The sequence below is a fragment of the Toxotes jaculatrix genome, chromosome 17 (assembly GCF_017976425.1).
Source record: "Toxotes jaculatrix isolate fToxJac2 chromosome 17, fToxJac2.pri, whole genome shotgun sequence".
Lineage (NCBI taxonomy): Eukaryota > Metazoa > Chordata > Actinopteri > Toxotidae > Toxotes > Toxotes jaculatrix.
The window spans coordinates 12,095,786-12,122,871 of NC_054410.1; the positions used below are offsets into that span (position 1 = coordinate 12,095,786).

Sequence of the window (27,086 nt, forward strand, 5' to 3'; positions counted from 1 at the left end):
TTATTTTTAGTCTGGTAATGTTACTGGTTTTATTATGCGATGGCTCTTCTGTGTTGTCAGACTGGTTGCTGTCATTTGGTTGGTTGGATACTGGTCACTTTTGGATGCTTGTGTGTGTGTGTGTGTGTGTGTTGAGAGAGACTGGCAGAGAGGTTTGGAAGAGAAACAGTGGAAGAGGGCATAAAGCGAGGCGTCTGTCCTGTACTATCAATGCAGGATGATTTCTGAAGAGCCTGTTGTGGTGACTCATCGTAGGAGAGGTAGAATGAGCGAGTGCAGCCAGTGGAAGGTAAAACGCTGAGTTATGCATCTTACTGCAGGCTGCAGCTGATCACAGAGCAGCTCCACGTGAGCCAGCGTCACCACAACGCCAACACTCTGATCCTCCAGGTTTTCATTGATAGCAAGAATTTGATAGTTCATCCTGGATTTCAGGGACACCTTACATTACTCCACTAACTATACTAGTGGCAATACAGTATCTAGAGGTTTGTTTGTTTTTTTCAAATCTTGTCCTTTGGTTGACAATAGGATTTTTTTCAAATCCTATTGTCAAACACAGGAGCTATTTGATCAAAGAATAACTAACCAGAATTATGCATGACCCTGCCAGCTTTTGGTGCTTGACTGATTTCAATACTATAGACATATTTAATTTAGCACAAAAAAAGTATTACGGTTGCTTACCCAGTCCTAAGCAAACATGGGTTACCTTTTTAAATTGGATCCAACTTGGCAACATATGTCTCAAAAATTCCTTTAAAATTTGCTTCTTCACATGTGAATCACAGCATAGTTTTACCTCTTTAGGCTTTTAAAAGTAATTCAGATAAAACTCCACACTTATCATGCCCTATAATCTGGTCATTTTCTGGCAGATCACATACAGTACACATAGGGTTTGTGTCATTGGAGATTTGATGGTGAATCTGCATCTTTCTTGCTTTGGCTTGTTGGAGGTCAAACAGGCTGTATCAGATGACCCCACCCCATACTGTAAAAAGCATTTGCAGCTCAGCAGGGCATTTTTTCTTTCTCTCAGCTTTCACTCGGCAGGCTTTGTAGTGGAGCATCTGACATTGTTTTATATGTTCTGTTGTCCTGAGTCTGCCAAATACATACATTAGCTTCTGCAACTTTCCAAGCTGTCAATTTTCAGTGCCCAAATTTCCTGTAGCCCATTTCATACAAACCCTGTTCTGAAAACACACGATTATCGTTCATTTCACTGACCCTTCAGGCTCTATTTTAGACCCAAGGTCTGTTGCATGTTTCTTACTATTTTCAAAGCCCACAAAGCCTCCTAATCTTTTAGTGGGCTAGATTGCTCTTTGTTTATTTCCCACACCTCAGCTCACTGTGGCAAAGAAGCTTAATAGTCTAAGTTTGCTTCGGCCAGATGGACCTCCGCATGACAAATTCTGATTAAGCTGCAAGGAAACCACAAACGTTACACTAGATGAATGAAACCTTTTGTTGCTAGAATATAGAACTAATCATTACACATGTTCCTGCAGTGAGTCTGAGTTTAAACTGGAATGCTGTTGCTATTTCTAAATGAATGAACTGGTGTGTTTCTGTTTTTTCCCACCATGTAGTTAATTTGTGATTAAGGGTTATGGCAACATGCCTTTTTTAAAAAAAACAATCAGTTACTGTAAAATGTATTTATAAAGCTTCACCCTAGTTTTTCAGAATTGTACATACTATAGAAAGGCGGGTGTAAAAACACTCCTGTTTCCCATATAGGCTAACATGTAATTTCCATCCAGTGGAAATGATTCCTCAGAGGTTGAAAGACCGCTCTGAAATCCTTGAAGCAGAGAGAGGTGACTGGTCTGCACGAGTCACATGTTCTCCCTCTCTCTCTTTCCCTCTCTCTCTCTTGCATTCCCTTACTCTTTTGCAACAGTCCTCATCTTTCTCGCTCACTCCTTCCCTCCTACTCTCTCTGTGTCTCAGTTTTTATTGCATGTCTGCCCTGTTGGCGTAGTGGATCCTTTAAAACATTTTCAGAGGATGTGAAGAAGGGGAAAAAGGCTGCGTTTGCTTCAGCGTTGGACAGCATGTGTGCCGCTCTCTCCTCTCAGGCTGACACTTCCCCCTCTCCTCCATAATCTCTCCCCTTCATACCTCCTTTCATCCTTTGCTTGAAGACTGAGCTGTCTTCTTCAGCGACATGTATTCCCTGGACGATTTCGGGTAAGGCAAACCACGACTCCTCATCGTCATCTCTGTCTCTCTTAGTTTGTCTGTGCTTTGCAGTTGTTTGAGTAGAACTGGCTTTGGAGTATGTGGTAATGATGTTGCTCCCTCTCTTTCTCTTTCTCTCTCTCTCTCTTAGAGTTTTTGTTTAAAGACTGGCTCAGCTTTCAGACCGCAGAATCTGTTTGGTCCTTCAAACAGCATTTGTAGCGAGTTTTTATCTGCAAGAAAAGCTGTATTTCTCTTGTTCTCCTGTATCTCTTGGCCTATACTTCCAGCTTTACATGGTGTTGAATAATGCAACTGGCTTGAGTTGGAGAGAGAGCGGGGAAAAATGGGAGAGGAAAGTCTCCTCTAGGAGTTGCTGACTTTCTCTTGTCTGTCTCCTTCTTTCCACTCCTCTGTCTGTGTTTTCTCTGTAGCCAGCTGTTAGCCTGATTGGTTACCCTCTAGCAGCCTGTCATTGGTTCACGTTTCTTTTTTTTTTCCTGGGAAGAAGGAACGAGTTTCTCTCTGTCTGTCAGTGCGTCTGCTCAGCTGCTCTCGCTCGCTCACAAGATTGATCCCATCTGACTCGTTGCATGTTTGTGTGTGAGAAAGAAAGGCAGGAAGAAAGGGATAGAGAGCGTTAATCTGGGCGCATGGCTGAATGAGTGGGACTATCAAAAGCCAGATGACACATGGATAGAGGGGTCTCTGTATAATATGACCCAGGCAGATTACAGTTGGGACATGGTGATTTGTTGAAGCTGAAATACAGATGTGGAGCGGAGTGGGGCAGACGAGATAACAGCAGAGGTTTACGCTTGACCGCATGCACTCTAGTAATCTACTGTAAAGTACAGTACATCAGAGGGAAAACCTCTTTACTTCTCTCTCACAGTATGTTCATTATTTATAAGGCACTGCTCATATTAACTCTACAGGTTTGTGTAATTCTACACTGACACAGGATTGGATCAAATATGGACAGGCTAACGTTCAATCTGTCTTCCTGTGTTCTCCGTGCATCTTTCTCACATGTAACCTACAAAGTATTTTCTACAAACGGAAAAGCGGCGTTTCCCTTTAAGGATCAGGATTAGTGACAGAAGAGGACCGGAGAGCACTGAGGAAGGTGGAGTGAGGAGGAGGAGGAGAGGTGGGGGAGGGGCGGCAGTGAAGTGGGGGTTGCTATCCATATTGTACTGTATGTGACAATTAGCCTGAGGGCCAACTGGCATCTATCGAGGTATGCAATGAATAAATGATGTTGTTATCGGGGTCAGTATGCTGATTACGTTCTGGGAGACTTTATTGCTGCTTGCTGTAGATGTGCTACCACTAGATTATCCCCTTATGTTAAGACAGTGATTCCTAATAAACCTTTAATTAGAGAAAACCTGTGTAATTTAATGTAATGATACTATACATCAATAAATAACCAGAATTGTGATATGAGACTAGATGAGTCTGTCCATGGTTAAAGGTGGCTAATTGGCTAATGCGCTTGTCTGACCCTTTTTGACTGTTGTGGGTGATTGTAATGGCAAATAAATGCCTGCTGAGGCATCATATCCACACTAGTATCACTCTTTTGTCAACCACTCTAGTTTTAGGTGTAATATTTTAGGAAGGCAATGTTGAAAAATTTGACCTGATGAAAGGTGGCAGGGTTTTTGACCTGACACGTCATTAAGATTTTCTTTGCAGGAACTTTTGTAATAAGTGTTACTAATAACACAACAGCCAGCCCCAACATGCTGTCACATAGTCATTACTGAGGAACTGAAGTAATGTCATCACACTAGGAATGAGCTTTTCTGTGTGACAGATATTCATATATGAGCAAACTCAATGGCTTAACAGTCAGACACAACAGAATTTAGTAGCAGTGTTTAGAATATGAAAAAATGTGTTTAGTTCCTAATACATTTTGAAGTATATCTACTCAGAGTCCTAATCTGAAAGTGTGTTTGTGTTACTGTGATGCCTTTTTTTTGAGAGGGAAAAGTGCCGAGTAAAGACGTTAATTTGATCACTGAGACAAATTTCTAATATGCAGCACTGTTGCTGTTGTGTGGATGTTTATTTTTGGAACTTACTGGTATCTCATCAGCTGACACACAAAGAAAATGTCAGAGCCAGAAAGAAATCAAGAACATTTTATTAGCTTTCATTCGTATTGGTGTGTGTTTTCACAAGGTGTGGAGTATTTCTCAGGAACTCTCTGAGAAAACAAAGAAGTTAGTTATGTCTCAGAGAAACTAGCTTCATATTTCCTCTCATGACCTAAATTGAACTTTAAAAAAAAAAAAAAATTTAATAAATGGATGATGTACGTAACTCCTAACATACCGTGTAGACCAGCGGTTTTTTTTTTTCTCGCCGCGCCTCCCCTCGGGGGGGCGCCAGAGGGATTCAGGGGAGGCGCGGCGAGAAAAAAAATAAACCTGAAAAGACAGAAAAAGAGTGTAAACATCGAGGGGCAAAATGGGGTCTGGGGCGAGCAGAAAACGGGGGAAGTATGACCCTGATTATTTAAAGTTTGGCTTTTCGTGTATTGGTCCTGACGATGCTCCGCTGCCACAGTGTGTTATCTGCAAAGAGGTGCTAGCTAACGACAGTATGCGATCATGTAAACCCCGGCGTCATATTGAAACCAAGCACCAAAGTTTAACGACCAAGCCGCGGGAGTTTTTTGATCGGAAACTTAATGAATTGCTGTCACAGAAGAAAGTCATCGAGGCGTTTGGCACTGTGACTACCGAGGCAACCGAAGCATCGTACCGCGTAGCGTTACGCATTGCGAAGGCGGGGAAAGCCCACAACATTGGTTAGTTTAGCTTGAGTTATATCTCTAATATGCATTATTGGAGAAAACAGGAGAATCACATCCACTTTTTTACCATCACATGTTAGAATGTGATCACTTGACCTGGAGCAGTTTACCGTTGCCTGTTATCATTATATAAATGTTAGTGAGCAGGCGGTGTCCCCTCCTCAGGGCACAACAAAGCCTCGTCTGTCACAGATCGAGCTAGTTAACATTTGCCCGGCCTGCCACAGAAATGTCCTGCAGTCCAGCTGAGCGCTCTGAGCCACAGACGAGCCAATGGTAATTCTGCTTGGCACAGGCGTCAACTGAGAGCCCCGAAAAACAGATCGCTGTTGAATGCCGCTCCGGTTCAACCAATCCCTGCTTACTGTGACCCTCGTTTAACCAATCACAAAGTGGCACTTTCTGATGCCCAGTTCCCAGTCACGTCCCCGGCGGTGTGACTCTGTGTCATTTGTGTTGTTTGCTGTCAGCGCGACATATGAGGTCAGCTATTAGAGCGGAGCCCAGTGAACCAGAGAGGTCAAAGTTCAAAGAGTAAAATGCTGTTATACTCACTGCAGCAGTGTAGTGGAGTAGTGTCAGTGCTGAGATTTTGTGTGTATGAGAGAGAGAGAGAGTTTGTATGTGTATATAAACATGTAACCATGGTTGACACTGTCTCAAAAAACTATTTTTGTGTTTTCAGTTTCTTGTTACTCATCGGCCGCCATATTAACCAATACCATTGTATTTACTGTCAGCTAACATCACCATATTTATTGTTCGAGCTCTAGCTTAAATACATCTGGAACACACTGAATAAAAATTCCCCCCGGCCGACAATTAGGCTGTTGACCGCCAAAATGACCCTCCTGTGTGTCAAATTCTGACTGAGCGTTAGAGCTAGTCAATCATTCAGTGGATGTTAATGGACATTTAGCACGCACACCTCCTCCACTTAATGTGTGTTGTACATGTTGGAGTTTCACCCGCTACATCTGTCCTCTGATGTAGAGGGCATCCCAATCAATGGGAGCTGACCACAGTGCCGGTTAATTCAGCCTAATACTGGGTGGCTATGGCAACAGCAGGCAGGAGTCAGACACACACATACATGCACTCACTAAACTGTAGTGTGTGTGGATATGGTTTGGGTGGGTGGGGGGGGGGGGTGTAGAAGCTGGTTGAGACGGATATGAGGTAATCTCCCATGGGTTGACAATAGCTCAGAGGTTCAGTGAAACACACAAGCACATGCTCATCTGTTATGCAGTCAGACAACAGGCTGGTCAGTGACTTCATCTCTGCCTGTCTGTCCGTCAGTCATCCCTTTGTTGCTCGATACATCATCATAGTGGATGCAGCAGTGCAAGAACTCAGATCTGGTGGACGTTCTTAAATTCATTTCATTCTTAAGCGGATGTTTTTGTTTTTCGAGAAGCCGTCACGCTTTGTAATTTATGTCACAGGCTTCAAGCAGGAGGATTAAACTGCTTTTAATGAGTTATTGTTTTAAAGTAATGGAGCAGCACAAGAGGGAGTTTGTGTCATGAACTGCTGCTGCTGCTGTTGATTTTTCTGTTTACCAAAATGGACATACATCGACTCCAAGTTCTGCGTTACTGCCTCCCTCAGAGCGTCAGTGACTCAGGGTTGTTTTACAGCCACATCGCTGCCAGGTTTGTACCGACACTTAGTTTGTCTGCGTGTGTGTGAGATCATTTTTACTTCCAGGACATGTCAGTGATGAGTGATAAAAGTGAAATGTCAAAGGCAGAAAATAAACTGAAAGCAGAGAGAAATGAAAACATTTTTGAGTGAATGAAATGGAGATAGTCATGATTCAGATTTTGTGTGCTAGATGTCTGATAGTCTGGTCAACAGGGTTCAGTTATTGTGTGTAAAGAAAGTGTTGTGATATTGCAGCAGCACAGACGGGCAAATCTTTTCCCTGCTGTATTTTTAATCAGAGCTAAAATACTAATCTGTAATCTTAATCTGGCCTCAACAAACTGTTGTTTAGACCCAGAATCATCGAGGGTTTTGGATTAGTTATTGTGTGCTTGAATAATTTGCTTTGGCACAAAACAGCACTTTGTTAGTATCTTGTGGATAAAAGTGGTTTGAAGAAGTTTTGACTCTGACCTGTTTTGATGATCCTTTTTTTCCCCCTCCTGCCTGGTTGCATCTTTTCAGACAAAGCCAGTGATGCTGCCAGAGAGAGATGCAGTCACTGTGTGAACACTACAGTGAGCATCTTCTTTATTCTAAACACTCGACAGCCTCACATAGAGCATCTCTGAATAGCAGGGCTCTGTAAGGGCTCCATACATGTTTAATTCACACAAGTATTGAAGACAGCATGGCTTCTGGCTAAAACGGCAACCTTATGGGCCAGTGCCCTTCTCTTTTTCCCTCTCTGTCTTCTGCTGGGAGGATGGAAGATAGAGGGAAGCAATGGAGAGGGAGAGAGGGGAGAGAGGTTTTGTCACTGCTGCTGTCCCAGATGAGAAGTGTAGGATCAAACAGCTCTGTTGGCTGTCTTGTTATCATGGGAGAGGAAGAAGAGAAGGGGGGGAGGGTTGATTTAAAAATAAAGGACAATGAGGTTTAATGTGTGCAGTATGTACAGCTGCTGTTTAAAAGTGACCTGGACCGTTCAATATGTAGGACACCATGACCTGCCTGGCCATTACAATATGATAGTAGCTGGGTTTTTTGTACTGTGTAAAAACCTACACTAAATTAAATTTAGCATTTACATATTTTGTAGATTTTTGGAAGGATTTTCTTTATATAGCTCAAATTCTTTTTCCAAGTGGCCTTTAGAGTCTGTTCAATTTATCCCACTATTCTTAGTCCCTTGAATTTCTCAGGAAGAACAACAGCAGAGGGGTTCCTTTTCTTGGATGGACAGATGTGCAATAGATGTCATTTACAGGCACACATATACAGACTGGATAACAGAATGATATACTGTAAAGCACTGGCTGAGATTAGTGATGAAACGCGTTTGATGAGCTATTTGTGTCATGGTACATACATATGAACATGTTTGTATTTATAGGACATTGTGGGTAATATTGGATTTTTATATGATTTTTGCATCAGTATGATGAATTTTAATAGACATTCCTGTCTGGTTAGTTTTCCTAACTGTTATCAATTACTATACAATGAGATTGCAATACAAAAATGTAAGGATTTGTTGGCCATGACTAATTAAGAGTTGACAGAAGTCATCGTAGTAGAAATACAATATAGATAATCACAATGACAATATTTAGTAAATAAAGCTACATATAACATTTTAGTAAGTAGATATGTTATTTCATAAGTTAACATGGGTAAGTCTTGTGTTGGTTGTTGAATGAAATGAACTATTTTCCCATTCTTCTGAGTTATTTTGGTGCCAGTGGAACCGAGAGCTCAGAGCCATTAGCAGTTCACGCATACATACATTTACAAGTGCTGTAGTGAAACTGTAATAGATGCAAATGACACAGTCAAGGAAATAGAGAATATAGGTCATGCATTTACTCCTACTGTGCTGTGTGTGAGTTAAAAATTGCAGCTCTGCAAACTGATACATCATAGCTTGAGATTGAGCTTTTTCTGCACAACAACCGGGACATTTAGCTAAGAACATAAGCACATTAATGTGGTTTGCATTAATGCCATTAAGGCCACAGTACTCTGCTAGCTCTCTCTCGCTCTCGCTCTCTCTCTCTCTCTCTCTCTCTCTCTCTCTCTCTCTCTCTCTCTCTCTCTCCCTCTCCCTCTCCCTCCCTCTCTCCCCCTCACCCCCTCACCCCCCATTTGGGGCTTAATTGTAGCCCATTCTGCAGTATTGCACTATACTTTGTGTATCAGCAGGGCAGGGGTTAGATAAACGCACTATGGTGTAGCACAGTGATCACAATCTGGACAACATGATGGATCAGGGACACTGAGGCTTTGGCATTGTAGATTATGAGAATCTGAACTGCTGTGTGCCAGTGTATCATAAATCTTGTTGTTAGTGGAACTGTGATGCATTAGTGGAGGAGCTGGAGATATTTTTATGCCATTAAAGCTTAGTTTTAAAGTCTTCAAATCCTCATTATTGTGGTTTTAACCATGATTACTATGAACCCATATTCTGTGGTCAGTAGTAATATATTTTATTGAAAGTCCCATTTACGTACATTTACATACGTACAGTTTAAAAATATCCAAGCTGAACTGTTGAACAACCATTTTTTATCTATGCTTATTTTCTAGATTTGAATTTTCCTAGTAACATTTAACTCTGTTTTCTTCTGCAGGCCTCAGCTAGTTTTGTGCTAGATTTGACATGGCAAGGTTTTTATTGTGACAGGACTATCATGCTAGCAGCTTAATATGGCTGTACTTTGGCACAGCAGTGTTTTTAGCAAAATGCTAAAGCTAGCATGGCAACATGCTGTCGGTCACAGTGCTAACATGCTGGTGTTCAGGTGGTATGTTCACCATGTTCAGCATATTAATCAGAGAGTACAGCAGAGAATGATTGAATCTTTTTATCAGGCGATGGGGCTACAGAGAAAAGAATTTAATTTGACATGCATGGTAAAGTGTAACTAGTAAATGGACTTTAATAATGGTAGCTGTAAATGGCTGTATTTGACTTCTTTAGTTTAATTATTGTGTTCCACATAGTTTGGCAGCAATGTTACATCACATGTGGCAACATTACTGCAATCCCTGAAATCTAGCATCTGTCACATCTCTTTGTATGTTTCAGATAAGCTAACTGTACTTTGTTTGCTCACGTCCTAATGACCGGGCTTCACACTGTTTCTCAGCAATAAAGTTGATGTGTGCTGTTTTTAGTTCCCGCAGGCCTCCTTCCCTCCGTGTGCCTGTGAACAGTACTTTCCCCGTGGAGCAGATTAGAGGTTTTGTACAAGAGTTAAGTCCTGGTTAATTTAGATTTAAGACTGCAGTGAGGTAATGAGCTGCCTGCTAGGCTCTGTCTGTAATCCAGTCAGTCAGACAGACCTCTTCCTTCTGTCAGCTGGACCCCCACACCCACCCAGACGCACACAGACACACAGAGGCATCCATACTGTAAATGTATACACCCCCACCCATGCTATACACAGGCGGTGGCTGTGCCCTGCCCCAAAATGCCCAGTGAACCCTGGAGGCTATAATCCTCAGGGTGAGCATAATAATAACAGACAACTAACTGGATCCATATGCCGTAACCAATCTGTATGTGTGTGTGTGCCTGTCTGTTTCTGTTGCACTAAGCTGGCCCATCACTAAAAATATCAGTGACTGTTATTTTGGGTGTATGCACAGTATGGGTACCATAATATACTGTGTGTGGGTGTATAATTATGTATTTCTGTTCGTGTTTGAAAAGGAGGTTGCAACACATCACAACATAGAGTGGAGTTTTGGTAGCATTTGAATTTAGAATTGTGTTTTGTATTTTACAGTAGTCTGGTGGGTTTTTTTGGCCTGTCCACATCTCTCCATCTTTCCAGCATAAACACAAACAGGATGGATAATTTAGAACATGCTTATTTAACATATTTAACTGTATTAAGTTGGTGTAGACATTGTCTGGAGTCTTGCACCACTCAAGACAGATGTATTTTAGTTATGGCAGCATATTCCTCTGCTGAGACAAGCACTGTCTACCTGAGGATGCTATTATTTATTTACTGAACATCCCTTGGATTGATTTATCAACCCTCCCTGACATTGACTGTGCTTCCCTATTAGCTACAGCACCAACCAGGGATGCATAAAACAGTGTAATTATCACTCCTGCTTCACAGGAAGCCTCTCTGGATGCTTTCTTCTCTCTCAGATGGTTTTCGTTGTACAGGAGGTTATGATTTTTAAGGCAGTTAATTAGCATGAAATGAATTGATTAACAGGATAAATTAAGTTGTCACCAGCCGTGCAGATCATCTGCTGCACGCCTAAGATGCAGCAAATGATCAGGGATAATTACTTGGATTTTCTGTTAGTGTTCATTAAACTGTCTGGTCTCCTTTCATTATTTTAGGCATCAGTTTAGCCTTTATTAGCCAGTTGAGCAGAGATACGGAAGGCACACAGAGACACACATGGAATAGGCCTTTCACCACCTAAAGCTTATTCTTTAAAAAATAAAATGCAGCTTCTCCTACACTGTGGTTTATACTGTGAAATTAACCCTTCACTAGTTCTTAAATTCTAGTTATTGCAAGTAATACAGAATCCAACAGTGACTTTTTCTGAACTTTACTGCTGCTGTGGCTGCAGGTGCAAGCAGGAAATGGATTGGGTTTGATAAGTTGTAGCTTTATTAATGGCAAAATTATCAACTACAGGTTTAAGTTGTGAAAAATGAATTTCCCCAAAAGCTGAACTTACATGAGGACTTATTGCAGTAAGACACTTCTTTTGATGGCTCGTCATGAATGCATCTTTGCTGATGGCATACTTTGGTAGCCTTTGGTAGTGTTTTTAACATTTAGTTTTCATCACAGAAACAAAGGCCCAACGAAACTGCTGCCATGAGCCAGCCGTGTGGGGCTGTGTTCAATGACTCATCATTTATTCGGGTATGTTCGGGTGCCTTCCACTGTGAACCAGCAGGATGGAACAATTACCCCAGCAACAAAAGTTAATTGCCATGATAACAGAAGCTCTGCCCTCGGGTACTACCCAGAGAGAACCCCTCATATGCCCCACCATCCTGACCTACTCCCACACAGAATGCCAAGGAAACACTTTCCCAGCCTAAATACATCCAGTGATCTACTCACACAGTTGCTGAATCTCCCAGAAACACGAAACCACTGTTCCTAATGTGCACAATCAACCCATCAGGTGTAGGCCTATTGTTTTCTGGACTGGATCAGGGTCAGGCATCATTTCTTCCAGCACTGAATTTTCTGCTAATGGTCTGATCTGATAGGAGAAGATACAGCCATGACACTCAAAGTGTGTATACATAGAATTTATGTGAGGGGGGCACATATGTGTCACCATGTGTTGCTTAATTCAAAAGCTCAGGAATGTGGCCTCCTTTCCGCCACTCGCCTATGAGGCTTTTCTGACACGATGAAGTGCTCAGTGTGGCAGAAGCCCTCATATCCTTTCTGCTCTTGTTTTTCTCTCTGTTCTCTTTTCATCTTCTTTTTTTCTTCTCACCCTTCTCAGGCTGCCTTTTGAGGTGAATATTATTCAGCCTCCGCTGAGAGAAATTTGCTTAGTCCAGCAAAAACAAGGTGAAATGTTCAGATCGGAGCTGTTTGCCAGATCAAGTCAAGTTGATCCTTTTTTCTAGGAAAGAACCAGACCAGTACTTGAAATTCAGAGTACATGCGTTTTCTCTGCACCAACACAAATATGTTTTATTTTCTAAAGGCAAAAAGAGTTTTGGGTGACAGACGTTCAGAACATTTAAAATTTTTTTAGTGCTTGTCTTATTAGCGTGTCAATGCGGTGTGAGAAACATACAGTATTTCTTTCTTTATTCATGAGCTGTTAGTGGGAAAGTGCTTATGCATTTTTAAAGATGTAGTATATAGAATACACAAGCGGGAAAATACCAGCAGACTTAAACCCTCAGGGGCCTGGAGCAGCCTGAAGTGGGGAAACTGCCCAAATGATCATCAGCTGTAGGTCCATACAAACATTCTGGACCTTTATAAAACTGCTTAGAGTGGCTATAATCAATATTTTTATATTGACAAAAGGATCACATGGCTCCTTGTATTTTAAAAGGTTCGCTCGGAAGGACAAATCAAAGCTGAAGGGCCAGTTAAATACATAAAATCCTGCTCATTAACTGTGCCGCTGACAATTTCATTCTATGTAATTCAAATAAATTGTAACTTAGTGTTTGCTATTGCTTCACTTTGACCTTCCGTTCTTCCTGTTTTACGTTTTCCTGCTCTGAGCATCAATTTGATTCACCATGTTATTTTAATGTCACTGATTGTGATTTTCAGCAAGCTGACCTTTTTCAGATTATGCCATATCGCCGGCGCTGCCTTCATCACAAACACAGTCACTCTGTGTTCTTTGCCTCTGCTCATCTTTCAGCCCAGTCACTATTTTTTATGGCTGAAAATCCATCAAGTATCAAGCATTTGAGCAAATCAGGCCTCTGGATTTTTTTTTTTCTTAAGTTGGTAAAAGCAGCTGTGATGTTAAGCAGCTATCATGTGCACTACTGTGCCGTATCTCATCTTTGTCATGTGATCTAGAGAGAGTCCACCACCCTTAGTGACTAGATAATACACAGAAGCATTTGTCACACTGTTAGAAGTGGTGAGAAGTTTTCCTTTTTTTTCTTGCTCAACATCTCATGATGTGTTGATTGAGCAACGTGCTGTATGTAAAGAAGGAGCGGACGAAGCGTCCGCTTTATTTCTGACTGCTTGAAGAGAACTGAAACCGTCAGCATCAGGCTCGAGGCACTCCATCCCTCTGGCCCAAACTGCTCCAGAAATAGGGCCTGTTTTTGTAAGAGGATCCATGACAGAGATGCAGCCACCTCCCTCCTCCCCTCTCTTCCTTTTCCCAGTGAGACTCTGGTGGTCTGTCGGGTCTCTGAAGTGGAGAGAAGTGTCTGTTATGTGATTAGAGAGTCTGTTTAACTTATTTAGAGATGTAAGAAACATGATGTCTGTAGTTATCCCTTATGGTTTTGCATTTAGAACAGGAGCTTCTCCTCAAGTGTAGAGGCAGTGAACTTTTCAGATTGCTGAATCCTCCTGCCTGGCTTGCCAGTGATGAAATTCTTTACTATTTTCCACTGAAAGGGACAATTTTTTTTTCTTTATCTTGATATATAGGCAGTAAGATAACATTTGCATGAGAGTAAGTTTGAACTTTTGCATTTGTGTCAGAGCTGTCAAACCAGAGTTCAGATTTTATCTGGTGTGAATTGTTGGGTTTGGATCCTGTGCTATATTTGAATGTGTCTGAGGAACTTCACATTCAGATCTGCTTGTGTTAATGACAGATGTGTTTCCTGTTTGATTTTGAAGTTCCTGTTTGTCCATAGATGGAGGATATTTATTGTGTAACCATTTTCCAGCCACCAGCATCTTGCTTTTGTCTTGCCTGCTTGCAACATCCAAGCATGAGACTAAGCCAAACCATTTCTTTGATTCTGTGGTTTAACTATGAATCAAAATATCTGTGAGTTGGAGGCATTGTCATGAATAATTTGTGTTTTGATAGCTTTGATATTGATATTGCTGCTGGTTAACTTGACAACAGTTGTGCAGTGGGGAGTGATGGATATTTGACAGAGGGAGGGTAGTTGTAATCATGGGAGTTGTTGCTGAAATTCATCTGTCAAGCGAACTTTAAAGACTTCTCCCTTAGGAACAACGTGACTGTGCACTGTGCTGTTTATACTGAGACTTTCTAATAATGTTGCATGGAAGCAAACATCCGTTATCCAGCTGTCAGGTGTCAAAGAGGCTCTTTCACGCTGAGATTCTTGTGAAATGATCATTTTTAGATAAAAGATTCCACCTTCCAAATCCATTACTCGTACCATATATGTTAAGGAAAATTCATGCAAAATGCATTTAATTGTTTGGTCATTTGGTCAGACTTTTTTAAGACTAAGTGCTTCATATACTCAATAACCAGCCTTAGGACCAGTCTGCATCACTGCCTTAAAACCTTGTGTGTCATAAAAAGCTATTAATTGGAGAGGATGGAGATGCAGCGAAGAAGTAAAGCTGCTGTCTCATCACTGCTGAGTTATTTGAGGCTGTTCGGATGACCACAAGGGAACCGGAGAGCAGATGATGGCAGGAAAGTGAGAGGAAACCGGCTGAGACCAAACCATGTGTTGGTGCAGTCCGGGGGGGGGGGATCTCTCAGGTGTCATGCTGTGTTCCTCCTGCAGAGTGGCATATCGAAGGAAAGGTTGTTGGTGGAGGAGGAGGGGGAGGAGGAAGAGGGGGAGGGGGGTCACAGGTTGGCATTTTGAATGTTACTGGGATCCTCAGGGCCTTGGAGACAAGTCCCAGCCCCTGATAAATGACAACTTCATGTATCAGCCAATTTGCATATCTGCTTTATTATTTCCGTCATTTTTGTTGTTAATGTAATTGTACTAAATTGGTGGCGCTGTAAAATTACAGTATAAAATCTCACTCACTTCAGGCTCTTTTTTTTTCAAGATAATAGAACAACTCATCATGCATTTGGTTCTTGACACCATTTCTGGCTTTTTCCATACTCTTAACACTGCTTTTGTTCGGTATTATACAGTTTTAAGCAGCTGTGAAACCTCTTTAAAAGGGTCAGGAAAATCTCCTGTGTATCATTCCAAAGTCTCAGATATTATTGTAAGTTGTAAGTTTTGATGTAATAGTGGATTTCAAATGTGACTGTAAGGCACAATCTTGTGCACTCAAAAATTGTAACAGTAATTATGAAATTGTCAATTTTAAAGCTGCAGCAATAAGTTGATTTATCAGTTAGTCAAAAGAAAATGAACTACCAACTATTTTAATAACAGATAACTCTTTTAACATTTTTCTTTAGCAAAAATGCCAGATGACAGTGGGTTCCAGCTTCTTAAATGTGAGGACTTGCTGCTTTTCTTTGTCATATTTGATGGTAAATTGAATATCTTTGGGTTTTTGAAGATATCACTTTAGCCTCTGGGAAGCTGTGATGGGTGTTTTTCGCTGCTTTCTGACAGTTCATAGATTAAAAGATTATTGTTTATTTTAAGTTGTGGCCCTAGTAAATTTTGTTTATTTAGTGTGACTCATCCTATATGAACTATCGATCATCTTGGTTTGCTTTTCTTGGCTCTTACACCTTTAGACTGTTAATGTGTGTCTAACTGCAAAAGAGTCAGTCCCTGAGGTGTTGAAAGTGAAAATCAGAGAACTGTTTAGTCACTTCATAGGTTCTGCAGGTTAACTTCACCTCTGCCTGTCCACGTCACCTCTCCACCTGTTATGTGTTTACATTCTGAGCCAATTTTTACACCTTTCGGCACATATGGTGCTAAGGTCATAACAGTAGTCAGAACATAACACATATGGGTGGTTAGAAACTTTTATAAAACTCAAGCTGCATCTCTTGGAAGTGGCAGTTTTGTCACGTGATTTATGATGTGATGAAGCCACATCGGTCAGTTGCCAAATGTGTCTTTTTAGTGGTTAATTTATGCGTCCTTGTAGCTGTGTGCATGTATGTGATATGTGACTTTTCATCGTTTTTTTTTTTTTTTTTTTTTTTTCCAAATGAGTTTCCAGCTGGCGATACGCTTGCTGATCAAACACTTGCGTTTTTAACACACTGTATCGTTACCCAACACATCACTCACACCCTTCTGCACTGATGTCTATGCACATTTCCTGACATACTATAATGATGCTGCTGCACCACAGTAAAGACCAGAAGGGAAAAGGGAATTTACCAGGGTTGAGTTTTAGGTTGAGGTCTTGTTTATAGCTTTTTAAAAACGGCAGCCTGCCTTCTCCTCAGGATTCACAAGCTGTCAGATTCCTGCAGTGGCAGGATGTTACTTTTAAAGTGGTAACTTGCAGTGGTAACTGCAGTAAGGTGTGGCTCCCCAGTGACCCCTCAGCTAAGCAGATAATTACACACTAACTCTGTTTTACTGGATTTCATTCATTGACCACCATCACTTTTAACAGTATGAGGAATAACAGTGCAGGGAAGCCAGTATTCTCCACCATTTAGAGAGCAGAATACTGCCCGCTTTCCACTTATTTTCTGTTCCATTAGCTTTCATCACTTAACATTATTATTATTTTTGAAAATCTAAATCATGATGTACTGAGGTTGAACTTTTGGGTTCTCTGGGCTTTGAAATTTTGGCTTCTGTGGCAAAGGGTGACATCAGCCTTTTTTCAGTCCAATGAAGTTGTAGGAGCTGTGATCAACTGTGTAGATTCTTTAAATTTTTTCCTTCACTGAATCTATTTTCCACCACGAGGTCTAAATATAGGACTGAATGTGCACACAATGACCTTTTGCATCTTTTTTGGCTGAGACGTGAAATATTTTGTCGTTGAATAATGACAAAATTATAAGTTGAAAGAGACACTATGAGAGCCCACACTTATTTGCTCTCTATTTCTGTCTCCACATCCAACAGAGTAATGTTAATACATACTTTCTTTTCCTTTCTTTCTTTCTCCAGTGAACAGAGTATCTGCCAGGCTCGGGCCTCGGTGATGGTTTACGATGATGCCAGTAAGAAGTGGGTGCCCATCAAGCCCGGGCAGCAAGGCTTCAGTCGCATCAACATCTACCACAACACTGCCAACAACACCTTCAGAGTGGTGGGCGTCAAACTGCAGGACCAGCAGGTGAGAGACACAAAAAAATGATCTGCATTACACATTTTAGAAATCTGGAGCTCCAGGTTTATATCTATCAGTCCTCATATTATCTCCTTACTCCTCCCTCAGATACATGTTCACAAATCACAGATCTGTGGTGCTCAGTGGATTCCAGGAGTGATGAATTATGTGATGAAGCATTATTGTAGTTTACTGTTTGTATTATCTCTCTCTCAATCTGCCTACTCATCTGATCAGTGATTTCCTACATTTCCCATAATAACTTTTTGAGGATCCTTTTGAGCATATTATGATTCATGCCTTTTTAGGAGTTTGTTGGTGCAGACATCTGTGTTTCTTCCTCTCATGTTACGGAGAATATGATTGTTGAATTTGCAACATGAGGATCTTAAAGTAAATCCCATCGTTTTGATGCTTGGTTTGACTCTACAACATGATGCTAAGTGTTCATGATTGAGACAGCTGAAAAAGATCTTGTTATCAAAGTTGACATTTTGTCATTTATCCACAAGAAAAAGAAAATGATGCCATTATTGCAACATGAGTTTGTCCTTATTGTACACTTGCTGTTTTTTATGGGTGTTACTCTGAGCACTGGTACTGTAGAGGTTAGAAATTGTACAGTGAAGCAGATGAACACTGAAATCAAATCTCCAAACATCTGGTAAAATAAGGGTGAGAAAATGAGCAAGAATCTCCTTCCACTCCCTCAACACTGGCTGTTGATGAACAGCAGGTATCCATGCTTAACCAACATGTCTTCCCTTTTCACATTATCAAATCTACATAACATTTCTAATTCACAGCACATCATTTTCTTTCTTTTATTGAAGGTGGTGATCAACTACTCTATAGTGAAGGGCCTGAAATACAATCAAGCCACTCCGACTTTCCATCAGTGGCGTGATGCTCGCCAGGTCTATGGGCTGAACTTTGCCAGTAAGGAGGAGGCCACCACCTTCTCCAACGCCATGCTGTTCGCCCTCAATGTCCTCAGCTCACCTGACAGCGGAGGTAAGCATTCATATATGGAATAAATGCATCTTATCATAATTTTAATGCCCGTTTCTTTTATTTATTTATTCTATGCTGTTAAAAACTCACTCCATGACCTTTTTGTCATCGATATATTTCATGAAGCATTGACACCTTGATTTGTATTCGACTCCCTGGCATGCCATGAAATTATTCTAAGACAGTTTTCTGAATGCTTCAGTGAGTCACGTTGAACAGTTCATCTCCATAGAGAAATAGGGAATGAATTTTTTTTAATCATTAGCTTGATTTGGAAACCTGCTGATGTTTTTCCAGTGGAACTTTAAATGGATTTCAGGTCAAATTACAACCGGCTGTCTTCAGTTGTCATCTGTGATCAATTTAAATCTATTTTTGCTCTCAAAAGAATGTCAGGTAACCACAATCAAATAATCGGCACAGTTTTGACTACGTAGGCACTTTTTAATGGATATTTTCTCTTCAGAGCTAACTCTCTTAAACAGAATGTATATTGTAGTATAGACTGCAGAAACATGTTGAAGCTGGTTGAGAAGAGCAATTCAGTTTAAGCAATATATATTAAAGTGTTCATTTATAATGCATGTCCATATTAAATATGTTGCAATGTTCAAAGCCTGTGAAGTGTAGCTACTAAACTAAGCTGTACTACCCTCTGCTGGTTGATAACATGTACTGCAGCTACACACTAAACCAAACAATAGCAACAAAATCAGCTGGTTGCTAATTGGAAATCTGATAAATTATCCTTATTTAAAGATTTATTTTTGTGTGTTCACCATTACTAGACAGCTGATATTATGCAGAGAGAGAAAGGAAAAGAGTGTAGCGAGAGGGTGTGACAGGCATCAAAGGTCTCCAGCTGGAATCAAACCAGGGACGTTGTGGTTACGTGGTTTGCATCTGAACCAGGACACCTCATATTACTGCCATTTAAAGGGTTACTGTTGCTTTACTTACAACAGATTTTCAAAGTAAAACGTAATAACTCAAGCAGGGAGGCTGCATCATTATAGACATTTGGTCAGATATATAGTTTTTTTATTATTTTTATACATGGACAGTGAATAAACTTTGTAGGGACCTTGAACTGTACTTGAAGTCTAACTATCTACTCTTAGTTTACAAAATAGCTTCTGACCAGCTCTGGTTACAAGCTACTTATAAGTGGTGTGCCGGTGCTTGTATGAGAGAATATCTGTGAGTGTTTAACTGCGGTGTCATCCCACCCCATCCTTGTGACTCTCCTATTGGTGGCTAAAATATCCCATATGGAGCCTTAATGTCGTACCCCACCGTGCTCACATGGCAGCTCGCCTTTTTTTGGGTGCATTTGGATGTGGGATCATGAGCCTCGTCACACAAGGAAAAAGTGTGTCTGTTCATGGGAAACACTTCCTTACTCACTCCACCACGTCGTTTATAGTATTTCTTGTTGACAGAAGTCTTATTTATTCTCTAGTGTTGTACGGTATTGATAGTAAATAGGCATTGGCATAGGCATTTCTCACTATGTTGACTCCAGAGATTTCACCTGGTGTCCTCAGGCGAGTTTCTTCAGCCGTCATCATCCTCAGTAAGTGTTGTGCTGTAGAGAAATGTGTAAACTAGCCATGCATGTTTTCCGTGGTAACAGACTGCTTGGCAAATGGAGGGACATTGAGCTTCAGCCATTTTCCCATTGTGAAAAAGAGACACTTTTTTGGGATGTTTTAAGTAACTGTGTGTCAGTCGATGATAAAGCACTGCGTGTCAGTAATTTGTCATTGTCCTTTTTTCCAGCAAAAACAGATCAAAGAGAAACTGTGGCCTCTGATAAAGATATTTTTTGTTTGTTTTTGTTTCAACTAGCTGTCAGCTTAGGAGACTAAATGATGTAATGTGATGAGCTAATGGCATTCAGTACTTTAGTAATTGAGACAGATAAACCTAAACTTAAAGCCCTTATCACTGATTTTGGGAAAACTAAGAAAACCTCTGGTGATCATTGAGAAGAGTACAAATAAAAATAAAAGTCAGAGAGACATGTAATTTTTAAGTGAAGGTGACAGTTTGATTGTGTCCATCTGTCTGTTTCTGTCTCTTCGCTGCTGCTTCCATAGAGGCTGATGTTAGTAATTCATCATCTTTTAATTTAGTGAAAGAGTGGCAGAGTACAATAAAGAAGGAATAACTGATTTTTCTTTGATCATATTAAGACAACTCACATACGCACACACTCACAGTGGTCTCCTGAGCTCTCCCACAAAATGCTTACAAGTCTGATCAAGCCCTCTTGTCCCCTGGGCTTCCTGTTCCTCCTTGACCTTCACCATGGCAACAGCCAGAGCCCTATACCATGCACCATGTTAGCAGTAGAAACACGCTCACCCACACATGCACATATGCATGGATACACATGCACAACACGGGGTGGTAATTGTGTCCTTCACATCTACCTCATTAATGTCTGCAGAAGGATTGTGAAGTGTTAATAAAAAGCCCCGGGTTATGTTTAAAGACCGAATCCCTGAAGTCTAATCTGAGAAAAAAACGTACTGTATATGGGAACAGCAGAGAGTCAGCAGGAGCAAATAAAAATGACGCTGTATCTGTAGCTTTATATTCTTGAATCATTTCTTTGAGATTTAGAGTCGCTGCAAAAAATATTGCTGCTGGTACAAACAAATGCAATTATAGAACAGTGTCACACTGATACTTGAACAGAGGGCCTGTGTTTACAAAGCCTGCTCAGAGAACGATTCTACTGTCACCTATCAGCTTCCTCTTAGCATCTTATTCATTGTGATAGCTTATTCTAGATCAGCAGTTCTGCTCTAAATTCTTATGTAGCCCTGATCAAAGTAAACATTTTAATACTTCAGTAGCCTCTCTTTTTGCATAGAAAGAGAGTTTGTTTTTTAACCCTTAGAATATTTGCTAAATTGAATGTGCAGCTTTGCCAGCAGAGCACATAATTAGCATGAGCTAACAAGCAGAGTTCAGGGGAGTGTCAGGGAGCGAGGGAAACTAGACATCTTCAAAGGCATCTCTTCTTTACTCTGCAGCACAGCAAAAGAAATCTGCCAACCACCGACCAGGTCAGCGGTGGCAGAATAAACTGAAGCGTGCAAGTGAAACCTGCATTTTTCAAGCTCATTCACTTACTGCCCGATGACAGTAATCACCAGTCAGACGTTAACGGTCTAGTGCTAAAGTAGAGTCAATTTTATGGACACAAAAAAAAATGTCACAAAAAATCAATCGCATGGACAGAAACACAATATGTACATAAGGAAAAGCTCTGCCTCAAGTTAACTGCCCCCATCTGCCCGCCACCCCCATGCTCCAGACACAGCGAACGGAAATATCACCCGTGGGTGTTCTTGATGTCGCGGTGGAGGCTGAAGTTTAATGACTGGTATTCTGGTGATATGTGATAAGTGCTCTTCCTGATGCTCCCTGTTAATAGCCCACCCAGAATGAGGCTCTAACTTTGTCGGTTAGGCGGGTTGGGGTGGAGGGGGTGGTGGAGCGGGGGAGGCAGTCTGTAGTTGGTCAACAAGCAAAGTGCTAAACTGAGATGGTCGTGTGGCTGATCTTGATTATTTAACATTCAGCACCAGTTAATATAGCAACTTAAACACTGATAAATTATCTTCTATTGAAAGGATTTTATGACTCACCCCATGTATTTAAACCCATTAGCCTGGGTTCAGTATGTTTTGATGTATTTCCTTTTTGCATGATCTTTTCCTGTGATATTCTCGGCGTTTCTGTTTATCCAACTCTCTTAGATTATTTTCCTGCTGTGGTTTATGGTTGAGATTCCTGTGGCTGGCAACATGTTGAGCAAATTATGTTATAAACAGCTTTTTGGCTCTCCAGGGCAAAGCCACAGTACCTCACATGATGCCTGCTGCTGTCTGTTCATTCAGTAAACACAGCTCCTCTTCCTGCCCTCACCACTGGGACTGTTTTATATAAGATCATTGGAATTTCTTAAACTTGTCTCCAAATGCAAATGTGTCTCACAATTACTGATGTTGCACAACAGATTAAAAAGTTTTTCAGACACATTGGTCATCAGGAGGTGATCCTTTCAGTAAAGGAGGATGTTGTAAGGAGAGGGAGAACAGGAATAAGGGAAGCAAAGGGACAGAGGAAATGAGAAGGTTGATAAAGATAAATACCAGCAACAAGGAAGAAGCAGGGGGAGGGGAAAAGAGTAAACACAAACAAGAAATAAAAGAGTGAGGATGTTTAAAGGGACAGATGTTTGCGTGACACCTTAGCATTGCATTGTGTAATCATCAAAGTCATAGACCCATGCTGCTGAAATAGTCTCCGGTCTAGAGGATGTGAAAATGTAAAGCCAGTAGATAATATGTCCACATGCTTTTTGGTGTATATTGTATTTTGATGTTGGGTCAATGCACGTAGTCTTGTTTCTCTCTATGGTGCTGTCAAACGCACCAGTCTACTGCAAAAACTGATATTCTGTGCTAAAGAGAAAGCATTTCTGCCTTTGTTGGAATTATCGAAAACCAAAAAAGTTTACATGCCAAAGAAAAACTGCACATTAGTCACTTTTTTCCCCTCTCTCCCTGTGTGCCTTCCAGGTCCAGTCGTCCAGCGCCAAAATGGGCCCTCCTCAGAGGAAAGTGAGGCACAGAGGAGGTACGATTCCCTGGATCTGCTCTGCTTTATACAATTTCATACATGAAGCAGTGTTTACACAGAAAATCTAAACAAAAAAATAGAGCACTTAAAATATAAGAATCTGCAGACATTTACAGCATAAAGTTATTTTTTACTATAAGTGGGGTAGGGAAACCCAGTTTGGGAAATATAATATATATTTACACGAAGTGTTAGATTGACACAGCAGCCTTCAGTGTTCTGGTCTGTTAAGCACTGATGAAAGTGTGATACACAGTCAAACTATACATCAAGCTTGATTTATGAAGACACACTGATTAAAAGCTGCAGACTATAAGAGCAGTGACATCCTTGCGATTCATAGGATGATGGAGCAACATCAGATGCAGGCGCACAAGGAGAGGGAACGACGAACATCAGGATCAGGTGAGGCTTAAACAAACACACCCACACCCACCTATGTAAACACACACACACTCTCTCTCAAGCCGTTTTCACAAATGAAAGGCAGCTCCAGACAATTACTGGACCTGGTGCTCTGGAAGTTGTCTAGAGTTGCACTTTCACTTATGCAACACACAACAGGAGACTGTCCATGTGAGACACACTCACACCTACTGGAAATACTCTGTTCGGTTTAAGCGAAGGGTGGTGCCTGGGTAGAGCGTACAGGAGGCAGGAGAGAAGCATCCTCAACATACCCACTGGCTTGCTGTGAATTCTCCAGACAATGACCTGCTCTATTCACACATCGACTCACATGGACTTTGTCCTAGAGAGCTGGCAGGGTAAATTTGGACAATCAGCTTTCTCCATAAAGGGCTATCAACACATTACCAATCGAAATCAAAGTAATTACAGATATATAATCTTTCACAACCAAGGTAGAGGCTGAGCAAACCAGAGCTGTAGCCATTTTGACCTAATTGTACTCTAAATCAGTTTTTTGAATGTCATTATATTTCCATAGTTGTAGTGTGTTTGTAGTGTATTCTGGTTCTATGAGAATGAAAGCTGTATATTTTAACTATGCATGTAAAAGCCCAAATAGGGACAACAGTTTAACATTAACAATGGCTAATGAAACTGATGTGCAGCATGACAGTTTCGTGCTCTGTATTGGAAGTATGTTAAACTGCATCGTCCCTATTTTTAAAAAATCAAATAAAAAGTCAGTTTAGTGTTCGGTTCAACCAATTCGGGCATTTGCTTCTCCAGGTAATGCAGCGGTTTTACACACAGACATGTTGCTCTGGAGACCAAAATAAATTGAAGGCTTCGTAGCGTTTGCTCCTAGCTACACAAACATTTAGACAAACCGGTCAACAAAAAAATCAGCACTACATCCCAACTGTCAATAAGCAACCTTTCCAGGCAGGGAGCAAATGGGTATTTGCTCGGCTTCTTTAATGAGGGAAGTTATCGGTGTTGGCTCAGGCAAAGGACGCTTTACTTTCCCAGAGCAAACAGGTGATTTTATCATTACTAAATACCAGAGATTCCAAACCCTAATACAGTAGGTTCCTAGGGGTAAATACGCTTCCCCAGTGTTTGTGTTAGTGTTTCCCACTTAAGTTTCAACCACTACTCCCCAGTCTGTATGCCCTTATGCCTTTTTATCCATACACACATATAAATGTTCAAGTCTGCCCCTTAATAGCACATACAGACTTAAACATCCTCCTTTATCCCTGCTGTCAGTGGCGATATCAGTACCCCCTCTGTCCCTGCAACATGCTCTACTGCCATCTCTTTCTTCCAGCTACTGTTGGGGGGAAATGCCATATGCTTTCTGATCATGGCTCAGTCATGTTGCATTCTGCTGCTTGTTCTTTTTATAATATTTTGATTCTTTCTTATTTGCTATTGGCTTCCGTTTTTGGACTGCTCCTGATTTTCTCATCTTTACTTGCTTGGTTGCTCAGTTGGTTGCTTTTCATTCTTCTCACGTTTTTCTCTTTTCTGTTTTCCTTTGTTTGTTGCCCTCCTTCGTCCTCCTCTTCGTCTGCATCTCCTCTTCCTCTCTCTCCTCTCTCTGTCTTTCTCTCTCTGCCCGTCACAGTCGTTTCCACTCTCCAATATAAAGTCTCCACTCCTCCCACCCACCCAGACACTCCTCCTGAGTACAGACAGTACAGAGCTAGCACACTGCCACCCTCCTACGTCCGTGTGGCCTCCTCCTCTCCTCCCTCCTCCGCCTCCTCCTCTCCCTCTCAGGAGAAAGAGGTAGGGGCTGCTAGGGACAAGGCCCAGCTCTCCTCCCAGCTCTCCACCTCGCTCGCCTCAGCCTTTTCCCCAGTCCAAACAGGAGTGACCACCCAGGGCCGACAGGTCCGTCAGATCCCCCTGTCTCCTCCCACTGCAGCCCGCCATGCACACCTTCAACAACAACAGCAGCAACAAGACATCTTGCTCCCCCCTAAACATGGCACCTGGTCCGCCTCTCATATGCAGCAAATGTACGCCCAGTTGCCCCCCTCCTCCTCCCCTCCAGTCATGATGGCCATGCCTGTGAAGCAGGGTTTGCCCCCACAGCCTGTCCTCCCAGTGGCTCACCCCCTCCCGGCCCTGAGTACTAGGATGAAGCCCCCACCTCTTGACCCGAGTGCCGTGACGGGCCCTCACCAGTACCCCCAGCACCAGCCCCATCCTCACTCCAACGGCCAGCCAGATGACTCCTACTCTCCTCATTCTCAGCATCTGCCACTCACCCCTCAGCTCTGCGAGGCCATCCCCCTGCCTCCTTTGATAGGTCACTCAGCCCCAGGCTCTGCCCCCAGCCACCAGCCCCAGTACCCATCCACCTTCCACCCTCAGCAGCATCAGCAACAGCAACAAGCACAACAGCAGCAGGTGTACCACCAGCAGGCCCAGCCCCTCACCACCACTTCCTCTTCCTCCTCCTCCTCGCCCCCCTCTTACACTGCAATGTCTGACGGGGGCTCGCCCAAGAAGAGCCCCTCCCCAGTCCCCCAGCAGGCCCCCATGGCCAGCAGCAGTAAGTATTAGGAGGAGAGAGGAGGAGGTAGTCTCTCAGCAGAGGGATGTTACACATAGATTGTGTGTGTGTGTGTGTGTGTGTGTGTGTGTGTGTGTGTGTGTGTGTGTGTGTGTGTGTGTGTGTATGTGTGTATGTGTATGTGTGGGGTGGGTCTTGTGCACTGACTCTAAAAAATGTACCTCACCCATGTGAAAAAGGCATGTATGTCATGTCGACACAATAGATCAGCCATCAAGCCCACCCACAGAGGTGTTTTCAGTTATGTTACTCAATTACAATTTTTTAGGATTGTGGGAGAGTGTGTACATGCTCTGCTAGATCCTACCCCACCCTGTTAATCCTATAGATTGAGACCTACAGGGTGAGACAGCTGTTATCATTATAATTTTCTTTTTTGGCATTATGTAATTCCCATCGTAGCTCCAACCAACTTCAGCCTGATGGAAGGTCTAATCCAGGCCAGAATAAGCAGAAACACCTGCATGGGTGTGCAGAGCCTATAAATCAGACAAGAAACCCTTTCAGCAGCGAAGGACTCGTTCACCTTTTTATGCGCAGTTCTCAAATTTTAGCGCAGTGCAGCTGGACAGTAGGCCTTTGACTTGCCATGGTAGGAAAAGCACAGGTTATTAACAACAATATTAACGATGGCTCAGCTCTGTTCAGGTGTCCCAGTAAACCATGACAGTGTGACAATGAGCCACCCTTCACATTAACACTAAAACTGAAGCAGCTAAATGGAATTCAGACATTATTAAAATATTATTTACACCTGTGATTTTTCTACTGCGACATGTCAAAATATCTTCGGATCCTAAAAATACAAAGAATGCAACCGAGTAGTTTTTATAGCCCAGTTATTAAAAATTCTTGAGCTGCCAAGTCCACGAGCTGAGGTTATTCCAGCTCACCAGGTGTTTCATTTGCAAAAACACCAGACTGAAAACAAAAAAGGGAACAATGATGGCTGCGGTGCAGGCCTGGTTACTGGGGGAGATGCAGAAGATATATCAAGTGTCTGCTGATCGCTGTGGGTCGTAGACTTGACCCAGAAACAAACCACCAAGGATTTTCT

The 27,086-nt window shown here is 41.9% G+C and overlaps 1 protein-coding gene across 4 annotated transcripts in view; it reads left to right on the plus strand.

The window, feature by feature from the left end:
- Nucleotides 1-27,086, plus strand: part of evla (Enah/Vasp-like a) — a 33,257-nt gene that overhangs the window by 2,025 nt on the left and 4,146 nt on the right. Inside the window, exons 1-6 of one of the 4 annotated variants that reach the window (XM_041060379.1) lie at nucleotides 1,946-2,202; nucleotides 17,193-17,361; nucleotides 18,189-18,369; nucleotides 22,971-23,028; nucleotides 23,375-23,436; nucleotides 25,073-26,008. In XM_041060379.1, the coding sequence (XP_040916313.1) occupies nucleotides 2,180-2,202; nucleotides 17,193-17,361; nucleotides 18,189-18,369; nucleotides 22,971-23,028; nucleotides 23,375-23,436; nucleotides 25,073-26,008 (1,429 nt within the window). In that variant the 5' untranslated portion in view covers nucleotides 1,946-2,179. Of the gene's footprint in view, nucleotides 1-1,945; nucleotides 2,203-6,595; nucleotides 6,685-17,192; nucleotides 17,362-18,188; nucleotides 18,370-22,970; nucleotides 23,029-23,374; nucleotides 23,437-25,072; nucleotides 26,009-27,086 lie in introns of those variants that run through there. The other 3 variants (XM_041060382.1, XM_041060380.1, XM_041060381.1) reach the window with 3 other exon arrangements.